Here is an 18,905-nt window from a genome sequence, read left to right as displayed (position 1 = left end):
TTCTTTGGCAATTAGTGGTGATTGATTCAGTTTTATCAGGCTTCGACTTCTCTTCTGGCACTGCATCAAAGTTTTCGTCATCTAAATCGTAGCCTGCAATCAGTGGCTGGCCGTCTCACTGTGTAATTGATGAAACCCACATCTTCCGCATACTCTTGGCTGCGCCAAATATAAAGTTCCAACGAAAGCAGTTCGCTTTTAGCCCGTTTATTTACATTCTTCCTGGCTCTTTTTCACTCTTTTAGGCTTTTCTTATCCGGCTTTCTTAGCTAATTCATCTGGACCACTACAATCTGGTATACGTAACCATAATATCTTAAGCCACCATTATGTGCCTGTGAGGATATTCCTGTTCCGTATAAATGAGCATCAAACATTATTAGACATTATTTGTGGTATACTTGTGGATGGCCCCTAAGAGAGACATACCTTGCAATCTGAACTCGCCTAACACTTCACAACTTTTGAATCAGCGAGTCCCAGCTATCATTTGGCACGCTGTGGTATATCGTCCATTAGTGTTTTGATAACCCATAACACTCGTAACTCCTAAACACTGTTTTGGTTAGAACATCACCCTTTAAAGGCCATTTGGGCAAGAAAAGCATTCTCACACTCTAAATTTTGTGAATTTTAGTTAGGTAAAAGGGTGTTTTACTTGCTTGAAACCGTCTAAGGGTGAAAAGTGATTTACAGTCCATGATATATCTTTCACGGAAGTTGTTGACCTAGAAGATGAGTCTAGAGCGTGCAAGAGAGCGAGTACATTTTTTTTTACTTTTCTTTTTTCCGAAATTGAAACGAACAGCTTTTCTCGCATACATCATACCTGCCTACACATGCTTTGCTGATGAGGCTTGTAAAGGGTGCTCGCATAACCTGATGAAGTGTTTCACTTCACGGCACCCACGTGCCTTACAAGCCCGTTTCCCCATTTATATGTTGCTAGTGTTCTCTCGGTGGCGCCACCTGACGACAAGTATACATGGAATCAAGAGGAACAACTAGTCTTCCCTGGGACCTGAGAGGGAGCGTGTCGCACACACGAGTCACAGCACCGCGTCTACGAACCCGTAGATTCTTTCCCATTCTACTAAGAGGCACCCGTTTGCGAGATACGGCCTGCGAATAACATAGACTGTGGGGCCTTGCCAAGGTGATGCTTTTCTCGCTAGATGTCGAAGTGTAGTGATTTGAACGTCATCGATTTTGCTGTGTGCTATGTTGGCATGCTATCATTTGTATGATTCAACAAGTGGGCTTGCTATGCAAGAGGTTAAAATAAATACCCTTTTGATGGTTTGCACTATGGTGTACTGTGTCAATTGTTCTCAAGTGCGAAAAATTCTAGAGGCTGCTCACAACTGCTAAATGAGCATACTGAAGAAACAAATGAAAGAAATTTCGCTGATAATATTATCAACATTCTAAGCATCCATCGCAAGAGGGGCAAATGTTTCAATTTTACTTATATGAGAAGTTTACTGTTAGAAAACAAACTTTCGCCCTTCAAGTGTGGAAGCACTGTCTTCTTTAAGTGGAAGTATACCCAAACGCATGAGGAATGGCTGCGTTCGCCCATATTACTTCAATAAATCTTATCACGTAACAACTACTAATTTTATTAGAGATGTTCTCACGACTTTACGTGTGGAAATTAGGGATGCTATTGTAGTGAATACTTGACCCCTTTCTGTTCTTTTTTTATCTATCTATCTATCTATCTATCGATCTATCTATCTGTCTGTCTATCTATCTGTCCATCTAACTATCTATCCTCGTAATGCTGGAGCTATAGCATGGATACATCCCCAACCTGAGAGGTTCGGTTGTGGCAGCGGTGTGTGCCGTGGAAGGCGGTGATGCGGAGTGCACCGACCGCTGCTGCTGCTGCTGGATCTCTTTCGCGAGGCGCCATCACTGGAGCTCCGCTGTCGCACTGGTCTATGTCCATACCACTCGTGTCCAAATCCACGCTCAATAGTGCCACGGGACTCCTGCGAGAGGGTACCAGAGACATAAGTGCGGTTTGAAACATGATCGGAAATAATGGGTTATATCACTCCTGACATGCCTCTGACAGATAGGAACTCGGGGACTCTACGGAAATCCGCGTTTCTCACCTATGCTCACACCGCAAAAAAACGCAGCCTGCCAACAGAGAAGACAAGACGCCCGTTGAGCTTCATTCTAGTCGAGCACTAGTGTTGAATAACTCTAACTTGCCATGACCTTAACCCAAGTGCGGCGTCCAATCAGTCACTCTCTTCTGGCAGTCCTACAGGTTTCTTTGATTCCACTCTCACTGCTAACTACTGCAGCTATACCACAAACATCTATAACCACAAGGTTTTCTTTATTCAGTAATCATAAACGTTAGTGATCGGGATAGAGGTGTATCACTAAGCATCTACGTGGATGCATCCATGTTCAGTAGTGCTATAGCTGTCTAATACCAATACACATGGTACAAGCTCTGTTGTATATATATGTACAGTCATCAGTACATTTAACTTGAATGCTCCGACGCATGGCCTCGTCTCGCTGAGAGTAAGGTCACTGCCGCCAAGCATTGAAAATTGTATGCTTGCAGCAGTTAACGATGGATGAAGTGCGCATTGGTTTCACTGATAAACTTGTGTTTCTAGTCTGTCTGACCAGCGGGTCAAATGCACTCACTTGGCATCCCGCTTTTGTCATGTTTCGCTCGTGGCTACGTTATCGCGCGCACCCATGCACCATTTCTAAAAGAAATCCCATGTGTAAAAAGCAGAGCAAACGCACGTTCATGACGCTTGCAAATGTTGCACAATAAACAAATTTGAAATGCAGTGGTGTTGTTCATGTTCTGATTACTTATTTTCAGACAGCATAAGCTGAACTGCTTTCGCAATTTAGAGTGTGCCTTCCTGTTCGGTTCACGCTGCATGGAAGATGCCGTCTTGCTCTCCACTTTTTCTCCTCGCACGGTGAGAAGGAAAACTCAGAGAGATCGAAGAACGAGCCGTCATACGGAACGTTGCAATGTAAATGTGAAACGAACAAGGGCCACACTTCGGTTAGCAAACGGTTGTAATTGTGTCATTACTGAAAGGTTTGCCGTGCACGCTTGCAAAATTACTACTACTACTACTACTACTATTATTACTACTACTACTATTACTAAGAAGAAGAAGATTTGAAATCTAATGCCCCAAAATCACCGCATTATTATGAGAGAGGCGTAGTAGAGGGCTCTAGATATTTTGACCATTTGGGGCTCTTTAACATGCACCCGAATCTGAGCAGAGCCCCATCGTAGTGGTCTAAGGTACTCGGCTGCTGATCTGCAGGTCGTGGAATTGAATCCCGGCCGTGGTGGCTGGATTTCCGATGAAGGTGAAAACACTGTAGGCCCGTCGGCTGAAATGTGGGAGCACAATAAACAACACCATGTGGTAGAACTTTCCGGAGGCCTCCACTACGGCATTTCTCATATTGATACGGTGTTTTCGGGACGTTAAACCTAACATACCAATAAAATCAATCAATCTAATCACACAGGCCTATCGTATTAGCCTTAATTGAAAATGCAGCCGCCACAGTCGGAGTTCGACCAGCGACCTTCAGGTTAGCGGTAGAGCGCCATAACCACTAGATCACCGTGGTGGGGCGTGTGCATAACTGCAATGCTACAACTGAAAATACGGGCTGCTGAATGGTTTAGGGTCTCATCAACGGCCTCTTCACCGCATCGTGGACGCTAAGTCTCACCAGGCATGGACGCTGGTTGGGTCGTCTATGTGTGCACTCCGGCTCAAGTAACAGAAAGCAATAACCAGTTAATCAATGGGCAGTATTATGCGACTCCAAGGCAGCTCTACAATGTCTTTTGTCGGCACTTCATCGCGGGTCGTACGAACAACTCGTGTGAAAAATCAGAGAAATGCTGCACTATGCGACCGAACAAGAACACAACAATGTGTTCCAGTGGATACCAAGTCATTGCGACATCACCGGCAACGCCCTCGCCGATGAAGCAGCCAGAAATGTACACGTACAAACAAACCATGTTTCCTTACCTTTATCTAGGATTGACGCGGCTGGATACTTAGGTAAGCTAGCGCAGAGCATGACACTCCAGAAGTGGCAGTCATCAATATTCGCACATCATTGACTGTATTCTCTGGACCCATCTTTACGTCTTCGGCTACCCTCTGGCCTTTCCAGGGAGGAAGGAGCAGTGTTGTGCCATCTGCGTCTGGGCATAGCCTTCACCAATGCCTACTCATTTAAGATTGGTGTCGCCGACAGCGTGAAGTGCAACGAGTGTGCCATCGATTAGACTATTGAACACCTCTTATCTTACTTCCCGGCATACACAAACGAGAGCCTTCACCTGCACCGTGTTCTAAATCAACTAGACAGAAGTGATTTCACGGTCGAGAAAATATTGGGACCATGGCACTGCCATCCCATTTCTGAAAGGCAACGAAAGCGCTGTTGTGTTTTCTCAAAGACACCGGCCTGTTTCATCGTTTGTTATGTAAAACTGTTAAGCGTCGGCCCAATCGAGGACTTTTTCCTCCTCCTCTATAGCTTTCCTTCCCCCTCTCCCCTCCCCCAGTGCCGGGTAGCCTACCAGGGCTCAGCCCTGGTTAACCTTCCCGCCTTTTTCCTTATTTTCTCTCTCTCTTTCTCTCAATCTAATTATCCAGATACCGCTAGGCGGCAGGCTAGGAAATCCCAAGCAAAGGCAAAACTGCCGGTCCAAACACTGAAGCAAAGGGGCGCCAGAATAACACGTCATACAGAACCCTAGCGAGCGCTGACGCGGGTAAACTCGAAAATACGGCTGCAGCCGCGTGTTTGCGTAGTACATTCAAAACCAAGCCAAACATACCTTTTCCTTTTTTCCGGGTAACTAGGTTTACAAAAATTCAACCTCTGCCATTTTTCTTTTCTCAGCAGCCTGTACAAAAAAAAGCCTGCCGACTTTGTACACTCAATGACGCCGCAATATTCTTTTTTTTTTTGAGGAGAGGAGAAAGGAGTAGAAACTGCCAGTATCTTTTTAAAGGCTAACAGTGTGATAAAACCGAGCTGGTAACTTAATAACATACTTTGTTGGGCTCTTTGGCACATTATGGAATACAGTTGAGCTAAAGTTTGCACCTTTATGTGTGCGTGTTTTGTATCACCCGATGACCTGCTTCTTCAAAAAAAAAGAAAAGAGCTAGACACAAAAAGACGTGCAGCGCTGGTGTAGGCATCTTATTTTTTTATGTCTCGTCACTGTTTGCGCTCAAATTCAGTCCACAAATCTGAGCAGGACACAAATGAGTGAAAACAAGCTGGGGTTCATATAACATAACGTGATCCCACTTACTTGTAACAACGTTAGATGTGAAAGACATAAAAGTTTGACAGAGCAAAGTTAACAGGTATTTAAACAGCGGTGTTGAAAGGGTTCAAGAAAAAGAACTTATTTACCAAGGATAATCACACATTTACTAAGGATAATCACGATTGACAGAGTGTTACATTTCTCTTTTTCTGCCAACGTACCTGAATGTATACCCATTTTTTGTTCTCACAACTGCAATCGCAATAAAAGCGTTAGCAACTTGTCCTTGTTTACTAAACCTAATTCAGTCTCATCGTTGCTTCTGTTCCAGATATTTGCGAATGCTCAGAGGCGGTGCATTTTGTTGCGCTAGCTGACTGTACGATACGAAGGTGCATACAGCCGCGAAAGAATTACATCTCATCTCCAGCTTGCTACTAGAGTACACGGAGTGACCAAAACGACGGCGATGCGCTGATTGCGATGGATCTCGTAAACATTGTCAGGGCCCGGCGTCGGCCAAAGTACACGCAGCCTGGAAAAAAGGGCATTATCCACTCGCGGCTGCCTTGTTTTCCTCGTTATTCCGGCACCATCACCGCGCCCACGCAGCAAGAAATAGGGAAGATGCGCCGGGAGGGCTAGATGTGGCACGGAGGGGCAGCACCGTTAATGCGAGCGCCCACAGCCCACGCCAAGATGCGCGCGGCTCCCGAAGGGGCAAAGGAATGGAGCTGCGCGCGGAGGAGGCGACGCCCGATTATTGCTCGGTGCCCAACACGGCCGCCCTCCATTTTCGCGGCATCTGGGACGAGCGAGGACGCCGTCTGCGGCCACAACGGGCCGCACCGAGAGCCTTTTCTGGTTGCCTGTTTGCGTGAACGGGAGGGAGATGGCACGCAAGGCTGTGGGCGAAAGAGAGAATGATGACAAAAGACGAGAGTCGACAATATAACGGCGTCGGACGAAGGAAATGCGTGACCGCATACCTGGCTCCCCCTTTATTTCTCTCGCTTCCCATGGCAGCAAGGCGCGCGACGTTGTTACGACGTCCACTTAACCACCAACACGCCACGCGTTTGTCGTATGCCTCACGCCGTTGTTTGGACAGGCACGGCTACTGAACGTCACACATTGTTGTCACAACCAGTATGCAGTGCGATCGGAAGTGCAGCAGACTAGAAAACAGTAGGAGGATTCAAGCGTTCGTCAGGGTTAATTGAAAAACATTAAGGCAGCTTTGCATTATAGCGATTCCACAACCTGAAAAGTTCGGACCTGGGCGGCCTGCCAGTCGTTTTCTTTTTTATCTTTTATGTTCCCTATCTGTTTTTTTTTTTTGGCGTTTTCGCTGGCGCTTGTTTCTATTTTTGTCTCTCTCTATTTCTTTCTTTCATTGCTTTTTTATTTTCATTTTCTTCCTGTCTCTCAATTTCTCGCTGCATCTTTCTTTTCTAATCTTTCTTGAGCTTTCTTTGATTTTTTTTGTTGGTGTCTTTCTTTCTGTCTTTCTCTCAATCTTTTATATGTTTTATTTATTTCATTTTTTGGACAGTACAATTGCATTGCCCGTGGTCATGACAATAGGAGGTGGTTTGCCTCCTGACGAGGTTCTCTCTTCAATCTCTTTCTTCTTTTCTCCCCGTTTCGTTTTGTATATTTGTCTCTCTGCTGTTTCTTCCTCAGTTTGTATTTTTTTCTGTCTTTCTCTCCTTCCTTACTATAGGTTCATTCCGCTCTAGCACCTTTCTCTTCCTTTCTATTAACTTGTTTTCTCACCTATGATGGTTATTGCCGCCCACGTCGGGCAAATAGACGCACATGTTCTGGGAGCAGAGCACATGAATAACAGGACACAGAAGAGAAGACAGTGCGTTATTTTATAAAAAAAAAATGGGAGCATATCCACGGGGTGAATGATTGAGAGTGGGGGGAAGCATTTGTCCATCCATTCGTTCGTGCTTCCGTTCGTTCATGCATCCGTCTGTGTGACCGTCCGCGCGTCCATGCACCCGTCCATGCGTGCGTCTGTTCGTGCGTCCGCACGTCCATCCCTGCGTTCGTCCATGCATCCTTCCCGGCGTCCGTCCATGCGTACATCCGTCCTTGCAGCCATCCGTGCGTCCGTCCATGCATCTGTCTGTGTGTCCGTTCGTCCATCTAGTCAACACTTCAAGTAAAACCATCTCACATTTTTTCATCATATATTCCACATATAGAAGCACCGCCATCCAGCGGACATTCCAAGGAATAAACGAGAGGTGGCACACGCACACTTTCTTGCGGCTTGCACTTTGTGTATACTTTCCACCTTTAACCACCTCGAGTTCATGGTATATACTAGTTCACTCTATTTATGGCACTGCGGCCCAACGCTCGCTAAACCTTTCTGAAACCAAGAAGGTTACGCCCAGCGAGTATACCGTAGCAACCCTTTCTTGTCAGATAGTGCAGATTTACATGCCAATGGCTGCTAATGGGGAATGAGAGACAGGAGAATTCGGCTTTTAGTTAACGCGCACGCTGCGAATTTTTTATTGTTCAACAACGCACAGGAGAAATCCCCCACCGGTACCACCTTGCAGGTCAAAGCGCAAGACATGTTACGTACTACGACGAGGGACGAATGGGTGCCGCTTCAAGGTTCTTCGCCCCTAAAACACTCAACTCTTGGCCACAGTGGGTATGCGCCACGGGCAATAGGTTGCTTTCTGACGATCGTTTTCGGTTCCCTCTGTGCGGATTAATGGTCAACTGGAACAGGAGCGCTGCTAAAAAAGTATTGCTCGTTTTACCTTTATTTTCAGCTGAATTCGACACTAAATTTCACCGGTGTCATTGGTCGAGTTTTATTAGACCGCATTAATTACCAGAAGTCACGTTTTCATAATTTCAAAGTGATGACTAGCTTTTCGCAGGAAAGATGTAGGTTCTCCCGTCCCGTTTGATTCCACTGTCTTTCTCCAGAAATTAAAACGCTAATTGATACAATTTCTTCAGTTGCTCACATAATTCATGTCGCTAGTCATCTCAAGATGTTGGCCACTACAGATTGAGTACTTATAAAAGAAGCAAGCGAATATTCCATTTCCCTCCTTTTTGTGGTCCTATCGGACACATTAAAAAATGTACACACTGCATATGTATAATGCGAAACGATTCACTCGCTATGGCAGCTGTTATACAGCTTCGAATGATCTAATACTACGTTTGAGGTCGCCGCTACCGTATAGCAATCAGGTTACACAACGTGCTCCACCCATCACTCACGCACTCACTTATTCAATCAATCAATCAATCAATCAATCAATTATTGGTTGGCACACCTCGAGGGCGATGGGGACGAGGATGCTGGCGGCGGCGTGTTTCCAGTGAACACCAGCACAGTATAGGATACGAGCCAGCGGCGCAACTGGCACGAGTAGTAGGTGTTGGACCAGCGGCCACGGTAAGTTGCGGCGTCGACGCGTGGTCGGCCCGTGGTTGCTGCCGCCACCGGCTCGTCCTCGTCCTCAGTTGGAAGCCAGGGCACGTGAGCGGGCAGTTGAAAGTTGCGGTGCTCCGCGAGCCGACCGGCCTCCCCACGGCTCAGCGACGCCAGGTAGGTGACCCATGGACGCGACGCGGTGCCGTTGGCGCCCGCCAAGAGAACCCGGCAAGCCGAGAACCGATCGTCCGAGGCCAGCGTCTCGTTCAGCAACAGCAGCAGCAAACCTGCACCGGCGGCACGAGCCAGCTCTCACAAGCCTGCGTCTCGACCGACACAAACATCCCAAAATACGGCTTAGGATAAAAAAAACCATCAAGAAAGTTTCGCACTAGCCTGCAGGAAGTAAAGAGCGGGGCTGATTTTTGGTTCCTCTTTATTGTTTTATTCCCCTTCCTCTCTCGCCTCCCTTTGTTTCTCTTTCTTTTGTATCCCCATGAGCGTATATTTTACTTTATTTCTCTCTCCTTCTACCTTTTTTCTCATCCTTTCGTTTCTTCCATCGTCCGCCTATTTTTCTTTCTTCCTCTTTCGGTCTATATCATGCTTTCATTTTTTTTTTGTTCTCTATCACGCTTTCATTTTTGGTTCCCTTTCTTTCCTTTTTTCCCCTGTCTAAGTTAAGCTCTACTTTCTCGCCTCATTCTCCTTACCATAAAGATTTGATCGCGAATGAAATGACTTCGTGGGAGAAATTTTATTGCATATAAAGTGGGTACGTATACGTGGATGAATGGCCTTCGCGACCTCATTCCGCTGCGTAGGCTGTACAGCGTCTGATTGCCGCACGATTAGCCAGCTTTTTAGCAAATTCATTTAGTTAGCGGCAAAGATGGACCCACTAACTGCGCACGTTGTGAAATTTATGACACCGCCGCAAAGCATTCGCTCACAGAGGAGTACTGCTAGTTCCCGTTGTCATGGTCCCCAATATATATGTAGATGCATTTTAGGTGGGTATGGCTAATAATTTAATACGTAGAAAATTCAGAATAACCAACTAGTGATCAAAAAGCGCTTATTGATAATAAACAGTTTTTGTACCTAATTAAGTGCCTAAGTGTCCCTAGTAAGGTCAATGAACCATTTTAGGTACATTAGATGTGTATGCCAATATGCTATCAAATGTACGTGCGTGTGTGTGCGTAGACATAGTTGGTCAACTTCATCGGCTACCTGTCGGGAGAGCATTCTTTGTATCGCTACCTCCCTACGCATGTGCCTGAAGTATTGTACAAAAATTAAAGAAGAAGAGCAATCAGACCGTATAGCTGCAAAGACACTTTGAAAACGGAACCGCACAATATCTGTAGGTTGTACGCTGATAAACGTCATCGATAGGTAATTCCGTTCGAAGAAAACCAGAGCGCAAATTACTCAAACCATGCACGGGGCGTTGTCTGCACACGGTGCATTTGCGCTAAAACAAGAAAGATGGAAAAGTAATCTCCAGAACTTTGAAAGCAAAAACACCAGCACATCGTTAGCCACCAGCACATGTCACGCACTTCGTTACCTAACGAAGTGCGTGACATCTATCCATTATACGCGTCTGAACATCCGCACCGTGAAACAGAAGCAACAAACAAGAATCCTAAAAACAGCCATCTAAAGTCCGGATTGCGCTGATTGTGGATTCATCCAAAGTCCTGATTGCACTGATTGCGAATTCATAATCAGCCAGAGAGTATGACTTCTCCAATTAGCGACAGCGTCGGTACGTTTGTTTCCGAGTGGTGCGTGACGTGAAGTACTCGCACATTGCCACCGTAGTTTAATAGAACGAAGAATGTTTTTTCTGCTTTCTACACTTGCTAGGTGTCGCCGGTGCCCGTCCGCAGAACTTACTTTTGCTGTCACCGACCCTCGGGAACCCACCTTCGTGTTACCTTATAGTGGATATGGTGCTGTGCTCCAGTAAAAAAAAAAAGGGGGGGGGGGGAGTTTAGGCGCAGCCCCTCACACCCCCTAAAGAAACAAGCTCACTTCGCAACCCTTCTGACAGCAGCGGTCAGTTGTTCCCGGCTTTCCGGAGTAAAGATAGGAAGTAAACAGTCAATTGTATGAAACATCAGCCATTCTCTGTCACCATTATTGTCAAAACGCATGTGTATACGGTTAGCCTTGAGCACTAAAAAAAAAGCTAGATCCCACGTACAGTAGCAACCAATAATATGCATACGAATCATAAATGAGGAAGGTTAAAAATGTCACAATAAAATCAGCACAATGTTACGAGGCGGACGTAAATTATGCAGTGCATTGCTTGCATGACATGATTATAATGTTTGTTTGTGCCTGGCAATTGCGCTCGCCATCCATTCACGTCACATGATACCAAATTCGGTATATGTAGAGTTAGCATAGCAAAAGGGCAGCGAGCGTGTTATGAGCGTATCATGTAGTCATGTTTTACGTGACACGCAGTCATAATTATCATGGTTGGATATGTCATTTATGTTCATCGTCTATTCACGTCATCATCATCATCATCATCAGCCTGACTACGTCCACTGCAGGACAAAGGCCTCTCCCATGTTCCGCCAGTTAACCCGGTCCTGTGCTTGCTGCTGCCAATTTATACCCGCAAACTTCTTAATCTCATCTGCCCACCTAACCTTCTGTCTCCCCCTAACCCGCTTCCCTTCTCTGGGAATCCAGTCAGTTACCCTTAATGACCAGCGGTTATCCTGTCTACGCGCTACATGCCCTGCCCATGTCCATTTCTTCTTCTTGATTTCAGCTATGATATCCTTAACCCCCGTTTGTTCCCTAATCCACTCTGCTCTCTTCTTGTCTCTTAAGGTTACACCTACCATTTTTCTTTCCATTGCTCGCTGCGTCGTCCTCAATTTAAGCTGAACCCTCTTTGTAAGTCTCCAGGTTTCTGCTCCGTAGCTAAGTACCGGCAAGATACAGCTGTTATATACCTTCCTCTTGAGGGATAGTGGCAAACTACCTGTCATAATTTGAGAGTGCTTGCCAAATGTGCTCCACCCCATTCTTATTCTTCTAGTTACTTCAGTCTCGTGGTTCGGCTCTGCGGTTATTACCTGCCCTAAGTAGACATAGTCTTTTACAACTTCAAGTGCACTATTACCTATCTCGAAGCGCTGCTCCTTGCTATTCACGTCACGTAATACCAAATTTCATATATAGGAAGCTATCGAAACGGCCGTGAGCACGCTGTGAGCGTAGCATGTAGTCATGATGTACATGATAAGCTTATTATGATTATCATGTTTGGATGTGTCATTTACCTTTCTCGTCTATTCACGTCACGTGATACCAAATTTGGTATATGTGAAGCTAGCGAAATAGCCATGAGCGCGCTATGTAGTCATGTTTTACATGACACGCATATCATATCATGATTATCATGTTTGGATGTGTCATTTACCTTCGTCGTCCGTTCGCATCACGTAATACCAAATTCGGTATATGTAAAGCAAGGGAAATGGCCGCGATCGCATCATGTGCGTGGCGTATAGTCGAGACTTACATGACATAGATATCATGATTTTCACGTTAGGGTCTGTCACTTTTGTTCGCCATACAGTTATGTCATACCATACCAGTTGAGCAATGTCATAAGAATGAAACCTCCGCAGGAGCAGTAAGACCATGATGTGTAAATTGTGACGTTCATAACATACATGTCATGATTTTTTGCTAGGACTAGTAACTTATGCTCGTCGTACATTCATATTATGGTATACCAATTTCGGTATCGATACCATTATCGAAACGGTAAGGAGAGCTAAATGTCGTAGGCGGCTAGACAGACAGACAGACAGACAGACAGACAGACAGACAGACAGACAGACAGATAGACAGATAGATAGATAGATAGATAGATAGATAGATAGATAGATAGATAGATAGATAGATAGATAGATAGATAGATAGATAGATAGATAGATAGATAGATAGACAGACAGACAGACAGATAGACAGATAGATAGATAGCTAGATAGACAGATAGATAGATAGATAGATAGATAGATAGATAGATAGATAGATAGATAGACAGATAGATAGATAGATAGATAGATAGATAGATAGATAGATAGATAGATAGATAGATAGATAGATAGATAGATAGATAGATAGATAGATAGATAGATAGATAGATAGATAGATAGATAGATTTGCTCAAAGTCACTGAGTTCGCTAAGAAATACATCACATTTATCACTTGAAAAGTTCGACTGAGTAAAGGTATGAAGCAGGGTTATAGCGCACTCCTTTGAGTGACTAGGAGAAGGTGGGGAAGGCGGGGGAGGGGGATGGCTCGTGCGCACGCCTATGTTTGTCTGCTAAGCTCGATGACACAGGGGGCTCGATTTCCGCAAAGGCGACCACATTTCGATGGGAGCGAGAGTGCTAGCATGCCTAAATTTAGGCGACCGAGCTATGGTTCATTGAGATTCATCGTAGTCATATCGCAGTTTTTGCACGTGAAGCTCGAGAATTTCGCCTCATACACTCACACCGCTATTGCCATTATTTCGTCGTTGTGATTAGGATGCGCACGGCATGCATGTTCACGAAAAAAAAAACTGTTCGTGACAAACTTTCGTTATGTGAATAGCACTTACTTCCTTTTCTTCTTTTTTTAAAATCTCTTGCACTTTGCTTTTGTAATTGTTCTATTTTTCTCTTTGTACATTTTAGTAATAATTTGGTAAACATTGGTGTGGTTATTATTTGTAAGCTACAACAAGGTTTTTTGTATGGCCAGTCCTTCAGAGTTGGAGTGTGGCAGAGTCGAGAGGCCACAGAAACCAGGGAAGAAACACCAAAAAGCATTCCGCTTTGACCGATTTGCGCAGCTCATGTACTCTACATATTCTTTTTTTTAAATAACAAACTCGTGAGAAAGAGAGAAGAAAAAAAAGAGAGAATGGTAACACAACGCAGATCGTTTGTATACACGTAACTTCGTTGAGAAGAAACCTTATTAACTTCCGCCCTCTCTCGAATCGTTCTTGAAAGGGCTAAAAACCAAGGTCATCAATAATTATGCGCCAAACTGCCGGTAGCGTGTAGCCCCGAAGAATAATGCGGTTCGCAAAAGTAACTCGGTTAACTGCAGTGACTGTTGATCACTCTCACTGGCGCTGTACTGGACCGTAAAACCTGGCGCCTTGGAGCGTAGCTGGAGGTAGTACAAGGCAGCGCCTCCTCTTCAGCACAAGGTCGTCGAGGTGCGCGGCGCTTTGCCTTTCACCCCCTCCAGGCCAAAAAAAAATAATTGGCTCGAACCTCGCACGAAGCCGCATAGTGCCGGAACCTGGGTGGTTGTGGCAACCCTGCGTTGCACCAATGGGATTGCGGTCTCAGATTTTACCGCGCGTCCACACGCCTTGCTGATGTCGCGTCGCGCTGCTTGCCTCAAGCCTGTGGCTGGCTATAAACACGAGTGAAATGACGTTTCACAGGCTCTACTTACGTCATCTCCGCTTTCAAGTTGCGTAATCGGCAAATATATGCGAATAAAAGAGGGAGAGCAGGGGGACTTCTATTATTTATTTCCGATGTGTATTAACATCCATCAAAGAGCGAAAACAAATTTTCATCTGCCGCTAACGATCTACTGCAGGCAAACAGGAACAGGAAAGGTTTATCTCACTCGTTTCATCACTGTGCTACTTTGTTGTTCCCAAAACGCAAGGATGTGTGACTGAAGCTTATCTCGGGCCGCATGGTACGTGCGTCGTGTTCAATTAGGCAAATGACGCTACTATATGTGCGCAGTGACATTGTGACTCGGTTAGTATATGATGCTGTCGACATAACCTAAGCGTTGGTAGAAGATGAAAATGAGAACATCCACTGTACTCGCATGTTAACTCGTAGAGGGTGACCTGGTGATACGCCGTGCGAAATCCTTCATGGACATCAACTAGGCTTGGCCGCCATATGGGAATGAACAATACATTTCACGGAAGCGTTATCATCGTAAGTACTCTTTTTCTTATTTTCGTGAACTGTAGCAACAGCAACAACGGTTGTTTTCGTAATAAAGCGTGACTTCAGGGTTAGCGTTGGTGGATATACATTGGGCCAAATTGGCTATTTTTTAACACCGTTACTTGACAAAGGCGCCATGCTTCTTTCTACCTACCTTTAAACTTTTGATTTTGTGCATTAGGTAGCCACTTTTATTATTTTTTGCAAGCAAAATACAATGTTTCTAAGCTTTTGTTTTCGTTTAAGCCGCTTCGCGAGTGGGTTATCTATGCTCCTAAAGATTGGTGCTCATTGAGGAACCCTTCGCCTGGCGCTCCTGCATATGCAGAGTGGCGAAGTTGCGTGCATGATGGCAAATGCGTGGCCAGAACGCCGCCATTTATGGTGATGCTCGGCGCAAGTTTTTGCGAGTACTTTTCGCGCATAGAGCGTGTTCTCTAGTGAACTTGAGAAAACAGTGATCCGAAATAAAATGGGGCTGTCCTGTTTATCTTTAAGCAGATTTCACTGTATGAAGTTGCACTTGGATCACGTAAAGTCTAGCAATCAAATTCGGTCAGCAGCTTCAAGAAAACTTTCTTTTAACGTTTCTTGTTTTGACAGGCATGCTAGCAGGAATATTTTAATATAACTTTGCGTCGGGCAAGAACCCTCATCTTATGTACGTAAGTTATACGCACGCGTAATCAATTTATGGAATTTGTTAAATTAATTTGAATACTATTTGTGGATTTCTGTGGTTTTAATTATTCAGAATGGTTTTATTTATCGATCTACACTAAAGTCTTTGTTGTTAATACTACGTTGGTTCTATTATTAAACGTCATGGTTACTTTGGCTTTTTTTTTTTGGGGCCCGAGTTCGGGTGCCTTTTTATGTCCACCCTACGGCAACCCTGCGTGTCCTATCCACTTTGATATTGAACGAGCATGCCAGAAGTCTTACCGGAAGCAAGTTGCACAAAATTGAGGCGAATTCACCAGTAATTCTACATGACTACTAGATATTGTCATTTTATTCGCGATTTTGAGTTCATTATGGACGCAGCAGCATCCGCGATTTTGTTGAACATTCCTCACGTCAGTTGTAAGAAACGAAACAAAACCAGTAAGATATCTGGTGCGTATTTTGTTCCTCGCCTCTACAGTTCTCCTGCCGTTTTTTTTCGGCGCTTTTGTGTTTCTAAGAGATTTTTTGATTGGCCAGCTGGCCTCACGATGTCCAGCAGCCAGATCGCCTAAATTTTTATTACGAATAATTACACTATAAGATTTTTTTGAACACGGACCCATGATATACGGGCCAGCAGTAACGCAATGAAGCTCTTGTTACGGCAGTCTTAAAACTCGTTTACTCTAGCGGAAAAATGTGAGTGAGCCGTAGGGGAGAAAACACGCGCATTGAATTTTTTTACGCATTTTTATGCAAATGGGTACCGAGAGCAACTTAGTCTAAAGGCGGTCACTAAGGTCAGCTGTTTCCGGAAACCATAGCCATGCACGAATCGCTTTTGGTCTAAAGATATATGCGGTTATGGTCTAATGACCATGGTCATCAAGAACGATTTCGAGACAATTTTGTTTGCCTTCAAAAGAATTAAGCAGCCACAAGAACGAGGCAAAGGCGCTGGTGGTTGTAGCGTGGACAAGTGCAGAGGCTGATTGCTCAGACACATAACTGCAGCATGAAAAAAAAACTTGGAGGAGTGAAGCATGTATACGAAATGATGCCTCAGCTCCACTAGCGCGAACCCTGGCGTGTGTGTGTGTGTGGGGGGGGGGGGGGGGGGGAGCTTGCAGTGATTTGAGAAAGATTTGTTTGAAGTGCTACTGTTGCCCAGCTGAAACCGGGCATGTAGAAAGAACTATTTCTACCCTACTAACGTCGTTGGCTATTTGTCAGGCTAACTTTTAACTTCATTTTACAGCGATAGCTGTGCATGGTTAGGTGAAACAGAAAACTATTCGCTACGAAAGACGCTAAGCGTCTCCATTGGCTGCTCATCACTTTAGTCGTTCTCTACGTCGCACCGAAGCGCCTGCGCCATTGGGAGCACCGTCTGCGACGTCGTTTGTCCTCTCGCAGCTATGCCGCCGTGCGCACGCGCAGCAGTGTTAACGGAGTGGTTTTAAAGAAGAAAAAAAATGAAGAAAAACGTGCAGCACAGTCTCTCACTGGGGGTTGTCTCAACAGCGCTGCACAGGGTGGGGAGTGGGAGACGGAGGAATGTGGGAGAGAGAGAAAAGAGATGACTAGAAAGAATGTATTGTAGCAGAACAGCCATTTGGGCTAGTTGGTAGCGGCTCGTTATGGAGGATAGAAGTAGAGTGCAGTACTTAACACGCTTGTGTTGTTCTCTCCTCTAGTCCGTGTTAAGTACTGCGCCCTACTTCTACTTTTCATGATGAAAAAAACGTCACAGGTTAGCCGCAAAGGCGAAGCAACGAACGCGATAGCAACAAATTTTAAGGTCACGTGAAGAATGGCAAGCAGATCGAATTGTGCCCTGCATTGCTCACGCAAATAAGCGCCTCAGTTGTTACTTCACTGTCTGAAAAGCGCGCCCTTTTTGCAAATTGAGACTGTGCAACGAGTGTAGCGACCTTTGTGTGCCCGGTAACTACAACAGAATTATTCCGGTGAAAGCCCAAGGCGTACGATTCTCCTCAGCGCGAGATAAGCATGCGCACGCGTGAGCGTCTACCTCTCCCCCTCTTTCCACGGGGCAAAATACGCGTGGAAGATGAGAGCACGCGCCGCCACGTCGTGAGGATCTGGCGATGCTAGGGTGTCTCTATGTGCGCGCCACCAGGCATCGAGGCAATATAGGTGACACGCGCTCATTGCGCAAGCTCGCTGGTAGTGCTTAAAACACGATAGCTCCCCCTATATGGCCATCGCCAGCGGTAAGTGATAAATATAGTTTGCCATTTCAACGTTGATGGAGGTGCCCCTTTGTGGCTATGTGGCTAACATCTCGCACTCACAAGCAAGAGGTAGGACGTTCAATTCCATGCGCCGGAGTCTTTTATGGGCGAAGCTCCTCTTAGTCTAACCTTGTCCTGCGTGTGACATAACCGAGACAATGAGAGACGAGAAACCGACAGAACAGACGAGAAAACAGGAAGGCAGTATCTCTCGAACAGTATAATAAACGGCGCTGTCTCATGGAAGTACATACAAACTGCAGTTCAGTGAGGTTATTCTAGATGGCACTGTACCGCTACTGTCTTATTGGCTGCTGCGCGGGTCGTGCCTGGGTGCGCGAGGAACAAGTGCCTCCCTTAGTCTCCTAGATATACGCCGTACATATATCGAATCAGAGCTGCGGGTGCGTTGAAGACGCTTGCGCTCAGATTCTTTGGCTAGCGTCTCGTCGGTGTTACCCGCGCGCCGTCTGCATTCTCGAACGCGATCAGACGTGTGGTTGCATGTATAGATGCACGGACGGACGCATGGAAGCACGGACGCTTCGCCCCACTCATCATTATTCACTTCGTGGTAAGGCTGTGATTGTTTTCTAAATTGTTTTAATTTCTTGCGTTTTCAAATGTATAGTTACGTATGCATATATAGTCAATGATGGCGAGGCCAGCGGCTAAATGTTGCTGAGAGTGTCCATATAATTACTATCGCAATAAAAGATGTAGTTAGGCCCTACCTGGTCGGCGCGCGCGCGTAGTCACTCAGCTGAGGGCAGCCGTCAAGCAGGTCGACAGGCAAAGGATGGCTGTAAAAAAAAAACGTCACGTGAAAAGCTCACGGGCGCGTGAAGAGTTCGGTGTCACAGGAAAGTTCAACTTCCACGTAGGGAACGCATGGCTCGTACGAACAGCCGAACAGCCAAACAACTTTCCAAGAACAGCGCTGACAGCTGATCCATGTGATATTTCATGTTCGCCGGGCTGATGCAGCAGCTTGGAACAAGAACAGGACCGATTGGCCAAATGCGAGCAGCAACTGCGCACCGAAGATCCAGCAGTCTTTCACGCTGAACGCAAGCGGACAAACGGCGTTGTAGGCAGAGAAGCGTCAACGAGGCAATCACGGAAACGCGTTCGCAGGGGCTGACGCCCGCTTTCAACGGGAGTGTCTTTAGCGCCTTCGGCGGCGACA

At 45.6% G+C, this 18,905-nt stretch overlaps 1 protein-coding gene across 1 annotated transcript in view; it reads right to left on the bottom strand.

Annotated features, from left to right (window-relative positions):
• The window catches only part of LOC119187551 (putative G-protein coupled receptor CG31760), a 186,650-nt gene that overhangs the window by 61,790 nt on the left and 105,955 nt on the right, over nt 1-18,905 (bottom strand). Inside the window, exons 5-6 of the mRNA XM_037435692.2 lie at nt 8,653-9,040; nt 1,817-1,997 (exon numbers count right to left, since the gene is read on the bottom strand). Coding sequence (XP_037291589.2) covers nt 1,817-1,997; nt 8,653-9,040 — 569 coding nt within the window. The remainder of the gene's footprint in view (nt 1-1,816; nt 1,998-8,652; nt 9,041-18,905) is intronic.

Source organism: Rhipicephalus microplus, chromosome X, assembly GCF_043290135.1.
Source record: "Rhipicephalus microplus isolate Deutch F79 chromosome X, USDA_Rmic, whole genome shotgun sequence".
NCBI lineage: Eukaryota > Metazoa > Arthropoda > Arachnida > Ixodida > Ixodidae > Rhipicephalus > Rhipicephalus microplus.
The sequence above is the reverse complement of the archived record's forward strand: the minus strand, read 5'-3'. Positions and strand labels throughout refer to the sequence as shown.